Source organism: Calidris pugnax, unplaced genomic scaffold (genome assembly GCF_001431845.1).
Source record: "Calidris pugnax isolate Ruff unplaced genomic scaffold, ASM143184v1 scaffold24, whole genome shotgun sequence".
Taxonomy (NCBI): domain Eukaryota; kingdom Metazoa; phylum Chordata; class Aves; order Charadriiformes; family Scolopacidae; genus Calidris; species Calidris pugnax.
Window position 1 is genome coordinate 21798860 of NW_015090922.1, and position 23496 is coordinate 21822355.

Sequence of the window (23496 nt, forward strand, 5' to 3'; positions counted from 1 at the left end):
GTCAATCAAGCATCCTCTGAGTGTGGCTTATTTACACTTTCTTCTTGCTTAGTACATCCAAACTGTATCAATTCCTGCTTGTGTTTCCAAATTTGTGTCTCTTCCCTCTTTCTTTTTTTTTTCTTTTTTTTTTCTTTTTTTTTTCTTTTTTTTTTCTTTTTTTTTTCTTTTTTTTTTCTTTTTTTTTTCTTTTTTTTTTCTTTTTTTTTTCTTTTTTGCTAGTCCGACTATATAAGTTCACAGCTCAGTTTCTGAAATGTACTTTTGACTTCCCTGAAAATCAAATATACTACTTATCTTCGTTTCCCCTAAAAAGTTATGAAACATGTTTGCTATTATAAATTACATTCCCATCACTTTACAATGGTGAATACCTTATTTCAAATTTAATCACTTACTCCTTGTTTTATTTTGCCATGGTTCTGTCTTTAATGCACTGTGCAGTACAGCCCCATGTCCTTTACTTGTGCTCTGCTTTGATTTAGTTTGCTTTTTCAACTGTTCATCTTCGAATTCCCTCATATACTTTTTGTCTTTGGGTTTTGTTCTGCTCCTTGTATACAGATTGTCTGCACTGAAATTATTAGCATTTAATTCATCATCCTTTTCAAATACATCTCCAGATTGTGGCTATAACTGTTGTTAGGATCTGAAAGAACAGAAGGGGAATTATTCAAATACTTTTAGTTTACAAAAATCATCACTAAAGGGCAGCTCTCTGAATTGTGACTAGAATCCTTATTATTTATTTGTTGGTTTTTCTGTTAATCTTATTACTATAATTATTAATTACTGCATATCCGTTAAGACCACAGCAAATTTTAAAACTAGACAGAATTATTCAGATTTGTATTTTGAATAAAATGAATGCTTCGAATTTGTGTTAGTGCTCTTCAAAATGCTTTCTAATGCTTTAGGTACTAAGTATGTGTGCAGATCAATAGAATCTCTGTTCTAATATACATAATTTGCTATGAAACTGAGTCAGCATATCTATTAGGAGTCTCAAGACCTTTTTTCCATTGATATCAGTATCTTCAGTAATGGTATAGATGAGGAATTATATCTGTGGACATTAAGTACTGAGTAATTATAATATTGTAGAACTTCATAAACCATGAAATACTTTTGTTTAATGCCAGGGCATTAATTTTAAACTAAGTACAAAGTCTCAACTTTAGGAGCTCTGAAAGGCATGTGAATAAGTAAATGACATACAACTGGAAGAAGTTTTTTTTCTTACTCAAAAATTTTAAAGTTTATAAGTGGCACATAAGGAAAACATCAGGTGGGGTTTTGTTGGGTTTTTTTTAGCTAACCCATTTTTATCCCTTTGATTCAGAAAAATGGTTCCTGTTGCCATTAATGTTTCTGACCAGTTTTAGTTTAATTTCTTGGAGGTCTCACATATATCAATACAGAAAAACTGCCTCTGTGGTTTTAAAGTATCATTGCTTTTGATAGTTGAAGTCATTTTACTGACCTCTAGTATAGTTCATCTGTGGTACAAAAGATATTAATTCATGTGTTGGGGTATAGGGAAGGGGGAAAAGGAGAGTGAACAAGACTCATTCCCAGTCACTCAAGCTAGTTTGTGTTAAAGCTGTGTTTCAGCTATTGTGACAAGCAGGTGTGCACTGAGTCATGAGCTGTTTTCACAGGGAAATGTGTATGGCCTGCCAAAACAGATTACTCTGCTTTCTACAAAATTAGCTCTTGCAGAAAAGAACAAGGCATGTGCTCATACTTCATCCCGTAGCTCATGCTGTCTCCAAAAATACAACAGTACTTATTGCAATGACTGCATCTTGCTTGTATTGTGTTACATAGATTTTGTTAATTCTTGTTTGTTATTAGATAAATAATTTTTAAAATTACTTGTTTATTTAGATAAAGTTACTTTCTCTATTACAATACTGGAAGAACTGTGATGGAATTTATTAATATCTACATCAATGTGCAATTGTTTTGCCATCAGTTACTTTGTACGTTGCCTCTCGCCTTTTCAGGGTGAGCTTATGTTCCAGCAAGTAACATCATCATGCATGCGACTTGCTATATTTTAGCCTGCAATTTTGCCCCTTTGTTTCACTTGTGGAACCACAGAATGTAAATGGAGTATCACAGGGGCAATCTTCAGAGAGCTTACCATTCATTGCTTTGAAACTGAAAAGTATGTTTCCCTGCTGACGTAGGAGATTTCATTACGTCAGCCACAGTGTTAGCAGTTGTGCAATTTAGATATTACTGGATTTCCATTTGGGCTTTCTCAAGACTGATTCTTTGAGATAGAAGGCTGACCTGAGATGCTAAGTTGTTATCTAGGATCACTGTTGTTAAGGCTCATAGGATCACATTAGCTGGAAAGGACCTTAAGAGGTCTGTAGTCCAACCCCCTGCTCAAAGCAGGGTCAGCTTTGAGGTCAGTAAGGTTGCCCAGGACTTTATCCATTTGGGCCTTCACACCGTACAAGGACAGAGACTATTGTTTGGCTCTCCTCAGGGTGAAAAAGCTTTTCTTTATATCCTGTCTGAAACTCTCTTGTTTCAACTTATGCGAGTTATTCCTTGTCCTCCTGTCATGCACCACTGTGAAGAGCCTGGCTGTCATCTTGATATGCTACTTGATACTGGGGGCTGCCGTTAGGCACCCCCAAAGTCTTCCCTTCTCCAAACTGATCAAGCTCAGCTTCCCCAGATTCTCCCCAAAGGGAAAGTGCTCCAACCTTGACCATTTTGGAGGCCCCTGCTGAGCTCCCTCCAGTTAGACAATGTCTCAAGTGTTGAGGGGACCAAAACTGGATGCAGTCTATCACCTGGATGGTTAAGGGGTCATCTGGATTGCAGGTTAAACAAAATTATGTTAGCTACATTTCATAAATGGGGCTTGATTTTCTACAGCCATTTTGTGGTCATTCCCTTGCCATTCAGAATGCCGTTATTTGTAATGGAAATTGTTTCATGCTCCATAATAATAAAATAGTTATTTTTAGGTACCACTACCACATTTTATACAATGTTTCTGACAGTTCCACCATTACAACTGTATGGCAGATACCCTGCAGGAACGCCATGTAATGGTGTAGATTGGTGCGTGCCTAGATTTTCCCCCATTAGTCAGATTTCTGTGAGATTTCTGACAGATTTTTAGAGTCCCCTGACTTCACAGAGGTTTCTGTGAAAATTATTAACCTGGTTTTTGTTTTGCAACTTTCTGAAACGTGAAGAATTTAGGATAAAATAATATACTCTTCTGCTAAAAAATAATTTCATAAAAATAAATAATAAGAACAGGGCAGAAAACTTCAACTTTCCAGAATGATTGCTTATAGGAAACTGTTAGCTTGGAAATATCTTTCTCTGGTACTTGCATTTTTAAATGTTACCTCTTAGAAATCAGCATTAGTATCTGTTTGGGTTTTTTGATTGGTTGGTTCTTTTAAAAAGATTTCTAGGAATTGTTTTCTTCATTAAGCGTACAGCTACCTAAGTTAAAAAATAAACATACTACTCCCCGTCCCCCAGACTCATGATTTTATGAAAGTCCTTGTTGTTTACAGTGATATAAAAAATTGTAAAAGATTTAGGAGACATCTTTTTTTTCATTGATAGGTGTGTGGGTACATGTCGTTTGAGCTGATTTGCAAAGTTCTTGAAGTCATAGAATGCATAGACTCTCTTTACCTCCAAAACCCCAAAAAAGCAATCTTTTAATTTTTCAAACATCTCACTATGTCCAAACCTGAATCTCAGAATCTGGCCTCACTTTTTTCTTCCCCAAAACACAGTTAATCAAAATATAGATGGTGGTTACTTTTGTTTAAAGCTTATAGGTGCTGTTTCTGAAAAATGCAATCCTTACAAAAAGAAACTTCAGTGTTTTTGTATAAATACATAAGAGATGCAGTGATGGGTGTTATCAGCATATTTCAGAATTTTTTGGGTTTCATTATTTCCTAGACTTTACTTAAATGACTTTGAAATCATGAAGATATTTAAAGAACAGAAACATTTGAAGAACTGGAAGCCTTGAAGAATGTTAGTCTTTGTAGGAAGATGCAGGTGTCTGTCCATTCAGGATTCAATCACAACAGCCCACTGTTTGCACACATACCTTATCATAGCAACCCCTCAAGTACATATTGCATTTTTCTAAATGGTAGAGAGACAATTTCTAGCAGAAACCTTCAGGTTATTCCATGATCACTTCTGTTGAGGGTAGATTCTCAATATTTGGTGAATAGTGTAAGTGAATTGGTTAATCCTGAAATTCTGGTAGTATTCATTTTATGAAGGTGCGTGACAGGTGTGTAAGTGATGTTCTGAATTTTGTCAAACATTCAATGTGAGTTGTTTTATCTTTTGCATACCTTTCATATTTAAAGTCTTCATTATTAATGGCATTGTTTTCAAAGGGCTTTTATATATCACTGTTCTGAAATTTAGTCTTTGGGCTAGGTCACACCTGTGTGAGTGTCTTCTTTCTTGCTGAGAAGAGGAGCTTTACAGTTGTCTAACAATGGAACTTCAGCAGGGCAGGTGCATGCACGTACCAATTCTCCTAGATGTAGAATGAATGTATACCACAAAAAAATATATTTATTGAATAAAATGCTTTCCCTTTCTTTTTAGTAATAGTGTCACCGGATATTTTACTTATCATTTCTGATCTATGATATCCACATTATATATACAGAGGGAGCATTAGGAGCAGTGTTAGGAGGTAAATCTATCAGTTGGGTCTTATTACTACCCATATAGCCTTTCACAGAAAAAATAGGCAATATTCAAATTTGGTTTAGCAGTAATTTCAGTAATAGAAGAAGAATAACAAAATTTGCTTAAATAGAAAAGGTAAGGCTGAAAGAAAGAAGCCTTAAGTGCTGCTGTTTGTGATACAAGTAAAGAAATTTGATGTGGTAAATGAATGTGCCACCGAATAATATGAAGCAATTTAGAGGCAGCAATTTGGTCCTGTAGTACTGATTAGATAGGGAAGTGTTGAATTCATATTTTCCTTCAGATGCTTATGTGATGAAATCAGAGTTTCTTTTTAAAAGAACATGTGAAATTCTGTATTCAATGGAACTGCATTAAATAAGGAGAAAGGTGGCTGCAGAATAGCTGTATGCCCAAAGAAAGTTGGCAGTCAATGATAACTGGTTTGTATCTTCAAATATTGCTACAACTCTATGAATCAAAAGTATATCATTAAGGAGAAAATTTAAGTTATATCACAATTTTTTTAAAAGAAAATAGATATTTATGAAATACTCTCAAACAACCAGTGCATAAGTGTATCTAGATATGATTTTTGTATTAATTGAAAATTTGGGAGCATTGCTTGAATTTTAGAATTGCAGAAGGCACACTTTTTGTATGAGAGCAAAACAGAAATCCAATGCATTTTAAAAAGCTTCCTCAGTTATAAAATATATAAAATGTAATGGCAACATCTTTCTGGACATTCAGAAGAGCATAAACAGGAGTTGAATAACAGTGTATCTAATTTTTTTTTTCTTCATCTGCTTCTTGGTCACTGAAAAACATTATGGTTTGTGGCCATCTAGTGGTGAATCCGTCTTAAACTAACCTCGTTCAGAATTTTAATAAAACGCTCTTCTAGCTTTGCTATGCAAAACTGAACTACAAAACAATTTTGGGGAAAAAGTAATCTGTATATCTTTTTCTCTTTTGCACTAGTAGTATTTTGTACAGGAGGATAACATCCATGAAGGTAATTTCCTTCTTTGTCTTTTTCTAAGACAAAACAATTTTTTTATGTTAAGACTTTCTTTTTAGTCGTCAGTGTTAATGTGCGTGGGTTTTTTCCATTTTTATTCTGTAATTTTTATGTCCAAGTCCTTAGAAGTAAAGTAGTTAATATATTTCTTAGGCAGAAAATTATAAATTTTATGTTTCCAAGATACAAAAGATTCTCTGAAATATCTTTGAAGTATACATCAATTCTGAAAGCAATTCATATTCCCTAGTATCTATGATCCGTGAGGCATTTAGTAGACTATATGCTGGCTCTTCTCCTTATGTCCTAATTATTAAATTGCCTTGGTAATAACTTTTTTCTAGGATTTGTCTCTGAGCAATGATTTTTAAATGCCATAGGAAAATTATTCTCACAAAGAGAAAAGATTAATATAAGCATCAGTAGGAAACAGTGTAGTAGAAAAAATGTGGTAAGTCACATCTTGAATGTGTCTACATGGTTTATGTGACCTGGTGGACTTCAACATCTGCAAAGTCCCTAACAAATGAAAAATGGAAATTTTGTTTGTATAAATAGTTCAATGAGCATATCAGTAGCAGATGTAAGCACTTGTATTTCTTGTTTTCACTAGACAATAGAAAAAAATCTGGTGGTTCCATTTTTTTCCTTAATTGGGAAATGGGCTGTAAAATGTTTTTTGTGATAATTTTGCCTTTGCCTTTTGTTTCTTTCATCAAAGTGTCATTTTTTCATATCTGACCATTCCAACTAGCAGTTCCTTCAATTTTCACATAGACTTCTGCTCTTTTTTTTTTTTTTTTAAATTGCTGTAGACATTTCTTCTTTTTAATTGTAGACTTCACCCAGATGACAGATAAGCATAATAGAATAAAAATTATTTAAACTCACTATCAGCATGCCACCATCCATCCATTAACATTGAACATTGTATCAGGATGGTATTGGGTTAATGTATGTAATGGTTTGTTTCATTTTCAGGTATTTGGAGTGGATGACAGCCAGGATTATATTAGGCCTGTTATCAACGAGAACCAGAAAGATTTAGTAAAAGATTGGGCTATAAATTCTGCTACAGTAGTGCTGGAAGAAAAAAGACCACTGAGTACAACTGGATTTCTTGACACAGAGGTAGAATTTAATTTTTGACGGTCTTCTTTTTTCTTCCAATAAGAGAGAGCACTAATAACTGACCAGTAAGTGTTAAACAGCAAACAAAACCTTGCCTAGAAGACATTAGCTCAGATCTATAAGTATTTTATTTTTCTTAGGTCTTTATTGCATTGTCAAAACTTCTCTGTCAGAGACAGGCATGCTACATTGTGAAGGTGTTTTAAATTTTGCTGCCTTTCCATGTGCACTAACACTAGTGTATTGGAAATGTAGCAGGAGCTTCCTTGCAACATTATATTTATGACATACACTTGCACAGTATATACTTCTTGTAAGGTATGCAGCAGAACTGAGGAAAAGCTGTATGTTTTATAGCCCAAATCAACTATATTAAAATTCAGAAATAAGGTATATGGATTTAATGAGTGATACAAAGTCAGCTAGGAAAAAAATGGTGGATAATACATTTCAAACTTTTTTCCAAAGCTAGAGGACTTAGCTTTTTATGTTCACAGTTTGAGTTCTCAAGTGAGATACCACTCATGAGAAGTTTAATCAGTTGGTGAAAGATTAAGCAAAGTGCCTGTTCTTTGTATATAACTCCAAATATGCGCACAAGCTAGATGTAAATCATATTTCATGTTGAAATCTTGGGAGACATTCTGATATAGTTGTAATGGATAAACTATAACAGGCTTACACTGGAGCAGAATTAATCTAGTAACAGTCACAAAGCATACCACACTTAGTTCTATTTGCCATGGCAAGCTGTTTCTGAAATACGATCCTGTACATTAGCAAACTTTATAAATAATCAAAATTTCTGGAGTATATCAAGAGCTTAAAGTATGAGGTTGTGTTCCTGTTAGGCAAATATATTGGTTTTAGTGTGTAAGAATCCTATGCCTAGAGAAGGTGTGCTTTATCATGTCTGTATTTTAGCTACTGTGCAATCTTGATACAGTAAGTATGTTATTGTATCTAGATTAGTATCTTCAAATAGTTTCTTTAAGTTACTGCTTCAGGCAAATTATTGCCATACAGGATGGACATATCGTGTGGAAGAATTTGAGAAACTTTACCTTTTACCTTGCCTCTTTGCATGAATCTATAACCACAGTTTTTCTTTCTCTTCCTTTTCATGCCTTTTGCAGCATTCAGCTCTTTTGTGCTATATCAGTTTTCAAGATTATTAAAAGTATTAATATTTTTCCATTTCTGTAATTTCATGAGCAAAAGAAGATATTAGTAATTTTATGAAAATAAATGAGCTTTCCAAGTGTCATATTTTGCAAATAACAGAGTTTGACTTTAGAAGACTGAGACATCTGCAATGATAGGGCAGGTTTAAGAATCCTGGCAATGGCATACTAAAACTCATTTTGATTTAGGTTGAAATTAAAATGAATGGTGCCTTTTTATTACTGTGGATGCTTTGCTGAATAAAAAGGTCCTCGTATATTGGGAAGGGAATGGGTTGTTTGGCATAGTTTTAATTTACAAGATTGTTACGAGGCATGGTAGGGGGAAAAAACTTAAATATCTTAACTTTACAGAAACCTGTGAAGTATCGTAAATATCCGGTGTGCTTGGGAAGGACCTAAATACTGCTTTTCTTTTAAAGAAATTCTCAGCTTTTCTTTTGATGTGACAAGCCTTGGTACTTTGGAGTAGCATATGTCAGGAGACTAAATAAAATGTGGAGTGAGTGTCTGACACAGCTGGATTGAGCCTGCATGCACTGGTTCTTGCTGTTTCAATGCTTACAGATAGGCAGTAAAAGTACTAAATCCGTCTATTTAAGATATTTAAATGTTTTTATTTTCTGTATTATAAGCTGCCACTTGCCAACCGAGGTAAGTGTGATTTAAGAACAAAAGCTAAATAAGATAGAGAGCAAAGAGAATATTATTATTGTTGTTATTGTTATTATTAGTTATTCTTACTTTGTGAGCCTGATTAATACAGATACTGCAGACATCTGGGCTATGATTTATCCATCCAGCTTCCATTTAGTTTTCAGTGGCCAATAATCTATGGTTTATCCACATTGTCTTTGATGTGCATCTTAAGAGCATACCTGGGTTTTCTTTAGTTTGTGGGGTTTTTTTTTAAAGGTTTTGTTAAGAATGCAGCACAGTTAGAAACCTGGTTCTGCACCTGCAGGGTCATCAGTGCTATTGACTACAATGTTCCTTTTCCTACTTCGAATGCTCATTTCATGTTTGTCCCACTGCAGATTAAATAATACTGCTGACATTCTGAATAACTTAATTCCAGTAAATATTTGCTATATTGCTTCTTAGAATTGGAGAACTGCTGTGTGTATTTAGAGGCTGTATTTCCTTTTGTTTGTCCTTTCTAATTACACTAATTTTCTGTCCTTCTGTAGAGCAAACCATTCAGTCTGAAGTCTGATACTTTTTGTTTGAACTTAGATGCTATACTGGAATGTAGGATGATTGTCTCACCAATGTCATATGGCTGTGAAAAGGCAAATATGACCTTTGGGTACCCTGGAAAACGTATCGTCAGTAGATAAAGGGCAGTGTTGTTGCCATGCTAGAAACTGTTGGTAAAACTTCCTCTGACATACTGGCACTGGAACTGTTACCATTCTTTAAGAAGAGCAAATACAACACTAGAGAAAATTCAAAGAGGTCTATTTAAGGTCTAATTAAGGGAATGGACATTTACCTTGAAAAAACAGAATGATAGAACCTTGCACTTTGTGGTGTTGAACTTTATGAGGTTTGCACGGCCCCACCTCTCAAGCTTGTCCAGGTCCCTCTGAATGGCATCCCTTCCTTCCAGTGTGTTGGCAGCACCACAGAACTTGGTCTCATCGACAAACTTGCTGAGGGTGCACTCAATTCCACTGTCCATGTCACCCACAGAGGTGTTAAACAGCACTGGTCGCAGTACTGACCCCTGAGCAATGCCACTTGTCACTGGCTTCCACTTGGACATGAGCTGTTGACCGCAACTCTTTAAATGCAACCATCCAGCCAATTCCTTGTCCACTGAGTGGTCCATCTCTCCAATCTGTGTCTCAGTGTCTCTCCAGTTTGGAGACAAGGATGTCACATGGGACAGTGTCAAATGCTTTTCACAAGTCCAGGTAGATTATGTCAGTTGCTCTTCCCTTATTTACCAATGCTGTAACCCCATCATAGAAGGCCACCAAGCTGATGACTGGAGATTATTGCAGTATGTGTCTGAAAAGTTGTCTTTTTTTTTTTCCATTCAGCTTGTTGAAGTTTATATTTCAAAAAATATTATTCTGCTCTGAAATGCTAATTGTTGGAGATGCTTCCAGGTGTCAGGTGTTTGGGGTTTTTTTCAGATGTAGAGCCTGAAGCCCTAAATCTTCAGGCTAAATACTAAGTCCACAGAAATCTAGCGGTACGTTTTCTGAAGATCTATTACTCTGATTTAGTTTGTATATGTGATAAGCATAAGGGAAAGCAGATTTAAGACAAAGTTAAAATGCTGGTATCTCTTACATAAAACCAGCTTTTCTGAAAGATTAGGAAATTCCTCTTGGTATTCAAGAGAAGATTTGGAGGATTGCTTACTTGAGAACCTGTAAGATGCAAATTTATATGGATTATAGGAAGAACATACGGATAACTAAGTATGACTTTTTTAATGTGTGTTCTATAAACCTTTCACCTTTTGAATGTGCTTAAACTACTATCAAAAGAAACTGCTTTTCATAGCTTTGTTGTTTGTGCATGTATATAGAGAGAGTTGGCAAAACACATTTACATCCGCTGCTATGTAGAAAATGGCTTTTTGGCAGTGTAATTACTTTCAGAGAAAAGTAATTTATCATGTTGCTTTAGTACAGTTAATCTGCAAAGTCTTAATGTATTTCTCTCTTGTGAAGTGGAACTTTGATTTCCAATACGTATCTTATCTGTATCTCTGGAATTGGTTAGGTGGTACACAAGGAAATAGTGGGAGCTTTCTGTAGCAAAGATAATTGGGATGTCTATCATATTTTGGTTTGGCTGTATTAATTGTTTTATTAAAGATGGAAGTTCAGTAGTACAGACAGGAAACAGAAAAGAAATTGTAGAGGTATGAAAGTAAAGTGAGGCTTCAGTAGTAGTTGTCAATGCATAAATGCACTTTTTTTTGAATGGCATTTTTGTAATACTCTTTCTGGCACCCTTCTACCTTGCATTGTGTTCAGAAATGCCCATAAATAACAGAAACATTGAACTAACTGCCTTTGCTGTTATTAGACTTGAATTTTATAGCATTTTGATTCAAAGAAATGAATTCACAATGTGGAAATTTGTATAATAGCTGAAATAAACAATTTGGTGCATCTCTGACTTACTACATTTGTAATATTCTGAAAGAGATTTGTGATGTTGCACTTGTTTGCGTTAAATAGGGTCACTCTTAATCAGGAAATAGTCAAGATCATAAATTCAGGTCTTCTCAAATGTCTAAGCAACTTTTAATTTGAAAGAAGTCATCAAACACTAGATCATATTGTTCACCACTCAATTTCTGCTAAATAAATTTCATAAAAGTTATGGAGTTGGTTCCTGGTCAAAGACTAGAATCCCAGAGTGGCCAAGGCATTAGGCAAAAATCAGCATTTTGAATAGAAGTGTCAAGATTTGAACAGGCAGTAAAGCTTCAGCTAACCTTTGAAATAGTTCTTACAAATTCCCTTGTTAAGGAAGTTACCGTTATCTCCATGTCCCTTCCATCTCTTTTGTTCATGTTGGATTGTGATTTCTCATTTGACTTGCCTGTGGTTATGTAATTATTTTGGAACTTTAGTCAATGACTTCTGTTATTTACAGTGCTTTGCCTTTTAAGTCCAATAAATTAGAATATGTAAACTTCTATAGAGCCTGTGACAGTGTACAGCCTGTGTGTGTGCGTATGCATGTGCACACTGTCTGTTTTTGGACATGAGTAAGAGAGGCTATAGTATATTGGATAAAACAGTAACATTGCATTCTATTTAGAAATCACTTTTTGATTAAAAATACTTAAGATACTATAACATAACATAAGAAGATGGTTTAATTTTATATTTACTTTCATTACACTTTAGAAATTTTCAAGATTTCAAAAGTCTTGCTGTTGAGAAAGTAAATTGATTTCTTTTCTAGGTTAGCTGCAAAATATGATCCAGATAGTGGTTACATCGACTTCACTGTTACCCAGTAGGATGGTTTAAAGTAATCTTTGCTTCTTTTTTTGTTTAGGCCAAACAAATGATCTGATCTTCCTTTCTTTTCCCTCATAAGTTTTCTTACTCTTTCAGTCCTTAAGGTAGTCTTTCTGTAATGAAGTAAATACAATATTTCATCTGGACAAGAAGGTCTTCTAAACTGGTAAAATGTCACTTTCTTGTCTTCCTGAAGCACATTTTTATTTTTTGAACACACACACACACCCCTACACCCCTTATTTTTTTCCTGCTCTTTTTCCTGCACCAAGGACTGAAGTTAACCCAATTTTAAAACTAGTACATGTTCCAATATATTTTATATAGGTTCTGATGTTTATTCTCTGCAATTGGAAATGCTGCTTGTTCTGTACTGATTCTGTAACTGTCCAGATTTTGTTTGTTTGCCATTCTAGAGCTGGTAACAATAAAATTTATTGAGGTAAATTTTTTGTTTAGCTTCCTCAATGCAAATAGTGTTTGACATTTGTAGTCAGGAAAAAAATGGAAAGAGGACAGGCTTTTTATCAGACAGTTGTAATTTTTCTTCTGCTTCTCTTCCCTAGGAAGGTTCTGCTGCCCCTGGAGGTAAACGCTGGGTATCACAGTGGGCCAGTTTGGCTGCTAATCACACACATCATGACCAAGATGACATCAGATTGGAGTCGTCTGTGCCAGCTCCATTAGAAAACGGTATTAAAAGCTGTTCTTATTGTCATAATTTCTGCTGAAGAAACCTGTGAAGGGGAAAAAAGAGTGATTGTGTACCTACCCAAGTAGCTTTTTTAACTCTTAGTATCACATCTTCACCTGAAGTTCTTCCATGTTGTTGAGAAGAAACAGCATAAAAATGAGCTCAATGGTAGTGTTGTTTGGCATGACAGAAAAGCGCCAATATTAAACTGAATGTTACAAAAACAAAAAATACAAACTATTTAATATTAAAGAAACTTACACTTGAATGCCACTTGGGTTAGTCTGCATAGTATGTTTCTTCCCTTACATTTTTCTTGGTAATGGCCCCAAATTGACTTTAATAGATTGATTGTTAAACAGTCCAACCTGAGGCTTCATTATTCAGTCATTATTCAGCTGAAGCATAGCATACTTACCTATCTTGGAAACATAGAAAACCTCTTATGTTTCATGAAAACCATAGAAACCTTCTCCTCAGCAATGAAATTTTTCTCCCTTGTGTGTGCCAGAGTGTATAAAATTGACTGGTAACTACAAAGGGACATCATATTATGAATGCTTCATATTCTGAAAGTGATATGTTGTGTAGTGATCAAGAAGTAACTAATTACCATGTGAGAGATGTTTTTGTCCTGCAATTTAAGCATTTCCTCTTATTCCAGCCGACTTTGAAATGTTCAGCATCAAAGTAAAATTTAAAAGATTTTTTTATTATGGGGGAAAAAATGTGGTTTAGAAGTAGAAATGTTTTCCTGTGTAACTCACTTCTGAAGATATACTACCATCTACATAATATGTCTAATAACCTCATTAGACATCAGTGAGTAGAATAAATTGGATTTTTTCTATAGATCTGAGCATCTTTTTAGTTTGGTTTTTTTCTTTTTTTTCACCAGAAAGTTACGTTTTATGTAATGCATATTCCCTGTTTTTTTTTATTGTAGCTGCTGGCTTTCTTCACATTTTCAAGAATCTGTATGTCTGTTACCATTTCAGAGCAAACTACATCTTTGACCTATAAGGTAGTCTCTCTGAAGACTGCCGTTTCAACTGATAAAACCAACCAAAACCCCAATACTTACATTGTTCATATTTTTCTGCCCAAATTTTAGGTTTCTTGATAAATTTAGGTAACTCCCTTTGTTCCTGGCCCAGGTTACATGAACTGAGCCATTGTCTGAACTGCTCAATCTTGAATCCCATAGGCAATAATATTTTTTTTTACTAAAAATTCACTCTATTTCTCCTACAACACCTTGACTTAGTTGTAACTAATATATGCATTTCCTAAGTGGATTTGTGATAAATTTATTTTATTGCCCTCAGATTTCATATAACACTAATCAATTAATTTAGATACGTTCTACGCTCATTATAGAGATCTTACCTGTACAATTTATTCTTTACTGTAAAAAAGCCAGTTAGCTTCTTCTCAAAGAGTTAGCTTTTGATTCTCTGTGTTATACTGGCACAATGAAAGGAAGAGAAAGAACATGACTTTTCATTCTGAAGTTGAATAAACAAGTTGACTACAAAAAGAAAAAAAGAAAAGTGAAACTGAAATATTATTGGAAGTTTCTCCCAAAATGAAGCTGCTGTTATGTATTGATTAGTAATTGAATTTCTATTCAGATTTTTATTCAGTGGATGCAAGTATATGTAACCATGTTTAATTAAATGGTTCATCAGATGCAGTTATTTTTCTGATAATATACTTCTTGAAGTAAGTTCACTGGTTTTAAGATCATAGAAGGTGAGGCCATTTATTAAAGCAAGAAATAAAACACATTTCAACTTTGTCTCATTTTACTCTTTGGTGAAGTTTACAAAGAAATGTTGCTTTTGATCTTCCGTAAGGCAAACTTTTGTATTAATGCGTGGAAGAATTCTTACGAGTGACTGCTGCTTCTATAGTAGCTTTTCCACTCATCGTAGCAGTTGAACTTTGCATAGGATACTAAAAGTCAATTGAGGTGGAAAGGGAGAGATTAAATTATTTGATATACTTTGTACATGGAATAATGTAAATCAAGAGCAACATTTGCACTTCTTGGAAGGATCAGGTATACATACAGAGCACTTAAAATCAAACACGTTGAGACTGATCTTTTGGGTGGTTAACTGGGGGGGTTGGTCTTTTGTTTTTTAGTACTGTTTTAAATTGTCACTTTCAGGTGGGACACTAACTAGGAATTTCTTCAGAGAGATGAATGCTTCTTTTAACATTGTAAGAACTTTATTATTTACATGAAGCAACTACTGCACAGTGTATACCCATACTGCAAGAGTTCTAAAATACTTAAGGAGAAATCCAGAAAATATTCAAGCACCAAAGATGTAATGAATACATTTCAAATTGTATTTTCAATTCACAAAATCTGTCATGCTGGCCTTAGAAATCGTAGTAGTTAAACTTCACTAACATATGTGGCCAGAGACAATGCTGAACAAATCCACATCTGTCTTCTACTAAAGACTGAAATTCACCAGGAATGAAGTTATATGCCTAAATACATATAAAAGATGTGATCTGGTAGGTATGTCTGAGATAAGTCAGTCAACAGATAGCAATCAATTGGTTTTCATTGAACCTCCGAAGTCTTTATAATTTCTAAGAAAAATAGTCTGCTAATTAGAAAACCTTGCTTAGGTTTCAGAGATACCTTCTACTTCTCAAATGAGTGTCCTAACATACAATATACAAAGTATATACAAAAAAAGATGTGAGTCATTGTGCATTCTTTGTCAAAGATGTGACGCTGTACAAAGAGAAAAGAGAGATTGAAAAGCTCAGATAGAAAGTAGCAGATGTATACAATTGTACAATATGTACCATTGCATCCATACAGTATGATTGTTGATATTCAGTTAAGTGCTTAGAGACTTCTTGCAGAGGGGTAAGCCTGATACTCCAGTTTATATTCCTGGAGCAACCAGTGTCAGTGACAAGCCTTGACAGAAAAATCGCAACAGGGTAATGCAGAGCAGTTGTTTATAGATCTCTCCTGGTGAAAAGTGAATCAACAGATGTGTGTTAGTAAGTATGTCACATTATATTGCAACAACTGGCAAATGGACTTACAAGAAGAATTATTTTCTAACCAAACATTCAAAATCAGAGAAATTAATAGATAAATTAATATTATCTCTGAGTAATAAAGTCTTGTTTCTGACAGCACAACTACTATACTTGTTAATGGGCAAGGAGGGCACAGTCATCACTGGAAAAATAAAGTTTCTAAAATGGGGATATTGACCATGAATTACTCCTTGCAACAGTTCATGGGATGGCCATATTTTTCTGCCTAAAGAGCATTCTATACCTCCTAAGAATTCCATGGTAGCACTAAAGTGGTTGTACTGCCTTCTTTTGATGCTTTTCATACATTTTCTCTGTATTTCTATACTGCCACGTCTTATTTGGGTTAAAAGCATTCTTTTTGCTCTCTCAACCATCATCTTTCTTCATGAGTAGGGCTTTTCAATACTGCTGAAAGAGTGTCTCCCAGCACTAGAGCCTCTTCCTTGAGGGGAGGTCTAGCAGGGAGAGGCTCTAGAACCTTGGTGAAACAAGACCTTGAGCTGTGGACCAGGCAGGTAGGGAGGAAAGAGGGGGATCTTACTCTACTCAGTAGCTTTGAAATCTGATGCTGAATTTGTTTAGAGTGTAAGACTTGCTTTCCACTCCCTGTTGTAATGGTTTGCTGATCTAACAGTGGTTTGTTGTGTACATATTTTACCATACTGTGGGAGCTTTAGGTTCATATATATTTGGTCCTAGTCTACACTGCTGGCTCAAAGAGATTGATTTCAGAGGGAGTGTATCTCATGTAGCTAAATTTCTTGTTATCTATGAAAACTTTCCTTTGTATATGAGAGTGATCCTAGCCCATATTATGTAACATATATACTGAAATTACAATTAAGCAGGAAAAAATACCATAGTCCCTCTACAAGAATGATGCAAGTGTTCATGAGGTGTTCCCTTTCCCAGTATATAGTCCCAGAGTGTCACCAAGGTAGTAGTTAGACCAGGATGTCATACAAACAGACAATTGTTTAATCACAGCCAAAATTATTCATGGTTTGGAAAAAATTCAGCCTGTTTGTAGCAGAGCAGGAAGAAGTGTTGTTCTGTCTTTGCACTCTTACCCTGCCTCCTTAACAGCTCTTTCCCTGTTCCTGCAATGTGCTAGTTTTAGGTAGTATACTTTTGGAAGATGGCTTTTTCTGTCTTGGTCACATCTCAGTGATAAACCAGAAATGGTTTATTGCAGTAATTCCATTGCAACCTTTTAGACATTGCTTTGATAGACACATGCTCAGCATCAGCACTTTGGATTGTATAGAATGAACTGTTCTTTTGTATGACATTCTAACATTCTACTTCTAGTAATACAGAAATTTTTTTTATATATGTAATTTTTTAAATAAGAGGTACCTATTCTAAAATTGTGATTTTGTTTGTGTTTTATTACAAAATACATTGCAATAATGAAATGAAATAATATTGATACTTATGTACAACTTATTATAGTTTGGAGGTAGTTAATGTAATTCGCAAACAGACTCCAGTCTATAATAAGAGGAGTGTTTCCACTTTCCTGTAAAGAGGAAATGATGCCTAATGAGAACAGGACAAGCAGTAGTGGTTTAAATTAACATGATCTGGGCCTTCTCCAAAGAATATTATTTAAAGAGTTACTGACCCAAATAGCTTCTAGGGATGGTCAAATGTCCATCAACTGAGATTTTAAAGAATTTGTTATATGTTTTTTAATGTATATTTATCTAAGTATAATTGATCCTGCCATAGAACAGAGGGATGGACTGACAACTTTTTTCAATTCTATTTTATGTTGTTTTATTAGTCTTATGCGGTTGTAAGAATTTAATGTTTCTGTTTACCTTGCTATTGTATGACTTCTCAGCTATTTTTTTCTTTTTCATTTTTAGACACAGACATCAGTGAGTCTGGTATTTCTGTTAGAAGCACTGGTTCAGCTGCTTCTATGACCAGCCAGGGTGAGCGAAAGAGGAGGACTCTTCCACAGCTTCCCAAAGAGGAGAAAGTGAATGACAGCTCAAAAGCAAAAACTACATCTCATCAGAGATCAGAAATAGGTGAAAAGCAAGACACTGAACTTCAGGAGAAAGAAACTCCAGCTCGTGCCTCAGATGCTGACAGCAGAAGTATAGCTAAGTCAAGCAGAACAATGAATGGTCTTTCGCCCAAAGCTACTGGAGACAAAGTTTTTTCTTTCCCCAGCTCTTCCAGTAAAGAGAGAGTTGAAACTGGCAGAGAAACTTCTGTGGTGAAACAAGCTTTAGCAAAAATTCAACAACAAGAAAGAAAGGAACAAGGACACTGGACACCCACAAAACTGTCCTCTGCAAAACCTGCTGCAAACCACATTGAGAAAGGTAGGGAAGAGATGTCACCCAAAACTTCAGACAATCAAGACAAAGCTCCTGCATATGTTACAGATAAAGCAGAAATGAAGTTGCCACAGAGTGAGGGCAAAAGAAGAAAAAATGAAGAAACTATTAAAGGACAAAGTTCCAAAGCATCTGGAGGAGAAAAAAAGGAATCTTCAAAACCATTAGTGAGGCAAGGTAGCTTTACTATAGATAAGCCTAGCACAAATATACCTATAGAACTTATTCCTCACATTAATAAGCAAAGTGGATCTGCTGCCCCTTTAGCATCCGGAAACAGGATACATGACAGAAGTGATTCAATGGACACTGATTCCAGTCTGGATACAACACTCATTTTGAAAGACACAGAAGCTGTAATGGCTTTCCTTGAAGCTAAATTGCGTGAAGAAAATAAAACTGATGAAGGCCCTGAGACTCCTAGCTATAACAGAGATAATTCCATATCACCTGAATCAGATGTAGATACAGCCAGCACAATCAGTCTCGTTACTGGTGACACTGAAAGAAAATCCACGCAGAAGCGGAAGAGCTTTACAACCTTATATAAAGATAGGTGTTCTTCCGGTTCCCCTTCAAAGGATGTCTTAAAATCTTCTGCAGCAAGTGCCAGAGAAAAGATGGAAAAGAAGACTAAAAGTCGATCTTCAGATAGTGGGTCTAGAGCTGATGCTCGCAAAACTGTGCAATCCAGTGGAAGAATGAGACAACCATCAGTGGATTTGACAGATGATGACCAAACATCTAGTGTACCTCATTCTGCCATTTCTGATATCTTATCGTCTGACCAGGAAACCTACTCTGGCAAATCACATGGAAGAGTTCCTTTTGCTTCAGCAGATGAGCTTCTACATTCCAAAATGGAAGGAAAGTCATCTAAATCAAAAACCTCTCCTGTTGCACTGGGGCAATCTAGTAAATCTACCACTCTTCCAAGACCTCGTCCTACAAGGACTTCTCTCTTGCGCAGAGCACGGCTTGGTGAAGCCTCAGATAGTGAGCTTGCTGATGCTGATAAGGCTTCAGTGGCTTCCGAAGTGTCCACTACAAGTTCTACATCAAAGCCTCCATCGGGGAGGAGAAATATTTCCAGGATAGACTTACTTGCTCAACCTCGCAGAACTCGACTTGGCTCTTTATCAGCACGTAGTGATTCTGAAGCAACAATAACTAGAAGCACTGCCTCATCTCGTACCCCAGAAGCTATTATCAGAAGTGGTGCAAGGTTAACATCAGCAGGAGACAGTAGTAAAGTTTCTGCTAGAACTCGAGCCAATAGTATTTCCCGACTTTCAGATTCAAAATCCAAATCTTTGGCTTCAGCTCATAATTCTCCTTCAGGTATGTGAGATTATTTGAACTAGTCTTACACAATGCTAGATGTTTTGCATATTTGGATTTATTTATTTGTTTGTTTGTGTATATATTTTTAAGGAACATTTTTTATGTAACGTTGCATTTTAGCTGATGCAGTCTTTCTTTTTGGAGGAGGAGGCTTCCTTGGCGGGGCTTATGGATGTTACTCACTTAAAGGATTAGAATTTCTTGTCTTTGTGATTTTAACTGTTTGAATATTATTTTTTTTAACTGGAAACCAGTAACAAAGACTTGCATTGAGACAATCAGATGTGGCAGCACTGATTTGCATTAGCAAAAAAACAGAGCAGAGATGTCTTTGCTCGGGTCATGGTAGTAGAAGTTCAGAAAGTCAGCAGCACTTTTTACTACATAGAAGATATAATATTAGTTTGTAAGGTAGGCTTGTAAATGTGCTGAACAGCAAGCGTTCCTTGAGGTATACCCTGAGCATCTGTAGAATAATTGTATTTATAATTTAAGATGAGATTATACAACTGGAAGGGACCCTGAGCAACCTGATCTAGTTGAAAATATCCCTGCTCATTGCAGGGGAGTTAGACTAGGTGACATTTAAAGGTCCCTTCCAACCTAAACTATTCTATCATCTACAAAAGCGAGGTTTGTTTGGTAAGAATAATAATTAAGTAACAAATGTAAAAATAAAACACAAACACTACCTAACTAAATACCATAAAGTTAAGAAATTTATATTAAAATGTTTGCTTAGCCTTGGAATACTTTCTGTTCTTTTTTCCAAATCATTAGAATTTGTGATTTCATCATTATTTCGAAATAATGTTAATCTCCTTTTGGGTGATATTTCCTTTACTATAATATTGTCCTATGTATGGAAGGAATAATCTGTATAATTGATTAATTTTAACCTCCTATTCTCTTACAAGTTAATATAACACTTTTAAGTGTAAGCAGTGTGAAAGGCTGCAAGTTTTTTTTCCAAGAGCAATATTAAATCAACCAAGGCAAAGTGTAATAATAAGTAAATAAGTCAACTTTCATTTGTAATGAACATCTGAAGTTGATGTCATCTTGCTTTTTGAATTGCCATACTACCACACTGACTATATTTGAAGCCAAACCAATCTAAGGAAAAAAAAAAAAAGTGTTGCTACTGGGATTATATATTCTCCTTTACTGCTTCCCATTCAGAGTTGATATAAACTTCTGTGATACTTTAAATTTCCCACAGCCCTACTGCCCTTTTGTTGCTTGTATATTATAAATGTACCTTCTTAGCATTCTTAGAAGTGCTTATTCCCCATACAGGTATCTTTTGGCTGTGTCATTTATTAGCTGAATAGAAATTTCTGGAGAGATACAAATGAAGTTGAATCTGTTTAATATTATGACAGTTGTCTACAAAGATTAAAAAAAAGGTGAAACTTCCAGGAAAAACTATAGTCTTTCCCTGAAAGATATCATTGTAAAAATGGTATGTTTTCATTTTCAATCAAAGTTTTAAATTTATGTGTGCAGCCTGAAAGGTGGCAACATTAGGTCAGGGAAGAGTGTCAGTTCAGACTGCTTCTGTATGCTTACTTTAATAATTAACAGTAGTTCACATCGTGATATTGCGGACTTTTGAAAAGGTAAACCCCAGATGTTACTTGTCATTTCACTTGTGTTTTTCCCAAAACTATCTACGGATTTTGAGTTTTATGTCCATGTGAACTATTGCATGCTTCTTGAAGTTTTTCCAGGTTGTTGCATTGAAGTGATTTGCCACTTTTGCTCAGGGGATTGGGTATATCTTTTTCTTCTGAGTCTACTAGTCTATTATGGCCATCCTTGTTTAATGTTCAATTCATACTACTATGTTTTCAAGAGAGAAAAGATGCTATCTTCCCGTGAGCTACAACAGCATAATAAGCTAGGTATTTTAAAAAGACCATTCTTAGAAAAATTTACACTAGAAATTGCTTCTTTCCTGAAAAGTTTTATCATTTTATATATCAAAATCAGGGAGAAGCCTGTATCAATGTAAAGGCAAAAACTGGAAATCGGAAGTATCTGACTGCATCTAAAGCAGTCATATACTTTCAAAACAAAATCATGGCTTAATAAATCAATCAAATCTTGCTATTATGTAAGTAAAGAATTTGGAGTTCCAGATTTTGTCTGTATCAGTAAGCTTATTGCATAATTTTTTTACTGGACTATTTAGAGTATACTTTAGGAAAATCTCAATTGCTTTGAAAGTGGTGTCATCTAGTATAAGAGTATATCTCTCTCCCCACTGTTATACATAGGCCACTACTCAATACATCCCCATTTTCCCACTAGCATCTTACAAAAAGATGCTAGTATCTACCCAACACATCGGGGTATTAATAGTATTGTTTATTCTTTTATCCTTAGATATATGTATTTAAAACATCTATGACTAGAATGTTACTTGCATGCAACATCTAAAAATGTCACGTAGCAGAAGCTTTTAGGTGCAAAGCATGTAATTCCTGAATTTACTTTGTTTCTAGAAAAGTCAACAATTCACTTAATTTTATCACTTTTGGAAATTACTAATGAAGAGTCTGACAAAAGTGCTTCAACTGTTTGAATATGTTTTACTTTGGGCACATTTAATCAAGGCATAACGGGGATGTATTTTCTTCTATCCCTGGGCCTAGACAGGCTGGAAAATGAATGGTCATTACCAATATAGGGTTTGGGTTGTTTGGGTTTTTTTCTTTTACCAGAACACTGGTTGCTATTAAAGTGTTAAAAATGTTCCATTGTTCTTCTCATCAGAGTTCAGTTAATGTTACCACATTGTACATTCACTAAATATTGGCAGCAGAATCTTGCTTCTTAAATCCAGTTCACCAAAGAGAAAATTATTTCCACATTTCCCAAATGTTTTTGAATGTTCAAAAATACATGTCTGTAAAAAAGGAGCAAAAAAAGCTGCAATCACTGGATTTTTTTATTGTCTTGTACTTCATGTGGATGAATTGCAACATAATAGCATTAAAATTGTCAGAGTTGTCAGCAAGCCCATAATTTAAAAGATCTTTTTAAGCCTTGATACAGTTAAGTATTGCTTACTTTTAAGTGAAAGGGCAGGCAGACAAATGGAACATCTTGGATGAGAATTACCAGCGTTAAAGTAATTACCAGGGTGTTTCTGTGGTAGGAGGCTTGATAACTGACAACACTGTGAAGACTTGCGAAGCAGAGTTAGTAATTTTATAGCACAAGCAATGAAAGATTTAATCAAGGCACTGAATCATCAAACAGTAGAGCATGATCAATAAAAACAGAGAAGAACCAAACATGTTTTTTCAGAATTGCAGATCAGACCTAGTCAAAAAGTGCTAAGCTGCAACTATAAAATTAAACATTGAGTCAAACACAGAGACCTTGAGCAACTAGTTGTGTTTGGCAAACTCAGCTGGCTTGCTGGCCTAGCTGTCATTGCAAATAACTAGCAGAAAGGTTGATCAAAGTTTGAGGATGGAGAGAAAACACCCTTATTAACTGCTCTTTAGCATCACTGAGCACCAAATCTCAGAATCTTTGAAATGGATGAACCTTGAGAAGGCAATGCATCAATGAGAGTAAAGTATTTTATAAGGGATATGCTTAATAAAGTCTGTCCTCAAATCTAAAAGTGTTAAAAGTGAGATTATGGTGTCCAGTCATTAAACTTGCAAGCTTAAGGTATTGTCAACAAATTGTACTTCTCACAGAGTAGCCACAAAATTAGATTTGTCTACTGATTATTTTAGCCAAGTTTTTTGAGTATTTCTTGTTACTGGTGCTGATATTCTCAGTCTTTGGTATCTAAGATAATTAATTGCACAATAGCATTCAGAAATCTACATAAACTACAATGACATTTTGGGGCTGCATAATTTATGAATAGTATTAAAATCATGTATGTGCAAATGTATAGCTTAATGGGAAACATGCTTGGATATTGCTT

General features: G+C 35.1%; 1 protein-coding gene across 8 annotated transcripts in view; it reads left to right on the forward strand.

Annotated features, from left to right (window-relative positions):
* The window catches only part of CEP170 (centrosomal protein 170kDa), a 77858-nt gene that overhangs the window by 33795 nt on the left and 20567 nt on the right, over nucleotides 1–23496 (forward strand). For 6 of the 8 annotated variants that reach the window (XM_014950798.1, XM_014950800.1, XM_014950801.1 and 3 more), the window contains 3 exons: nucleotides 6725–6874; nucleotides 12626–12752; nucleotides 17712–19535. In XM_014950798.1, the coding sequence (XP_014806284.1) occupies nucleotides 6725–6874; nucleotides 12626–12752; nucleotides 17712–19535 (2101 nt within the window). The remainder of the gene's footprint in view (nucleotides 1–6724; nucleotides 6875–12625; nucleotides 12753–17711; nucleotides 19536–23496) is intronic. The other 2 variants (XM_014950803.1, XM_014950806.1) reach the window with 1 other exon arrangement.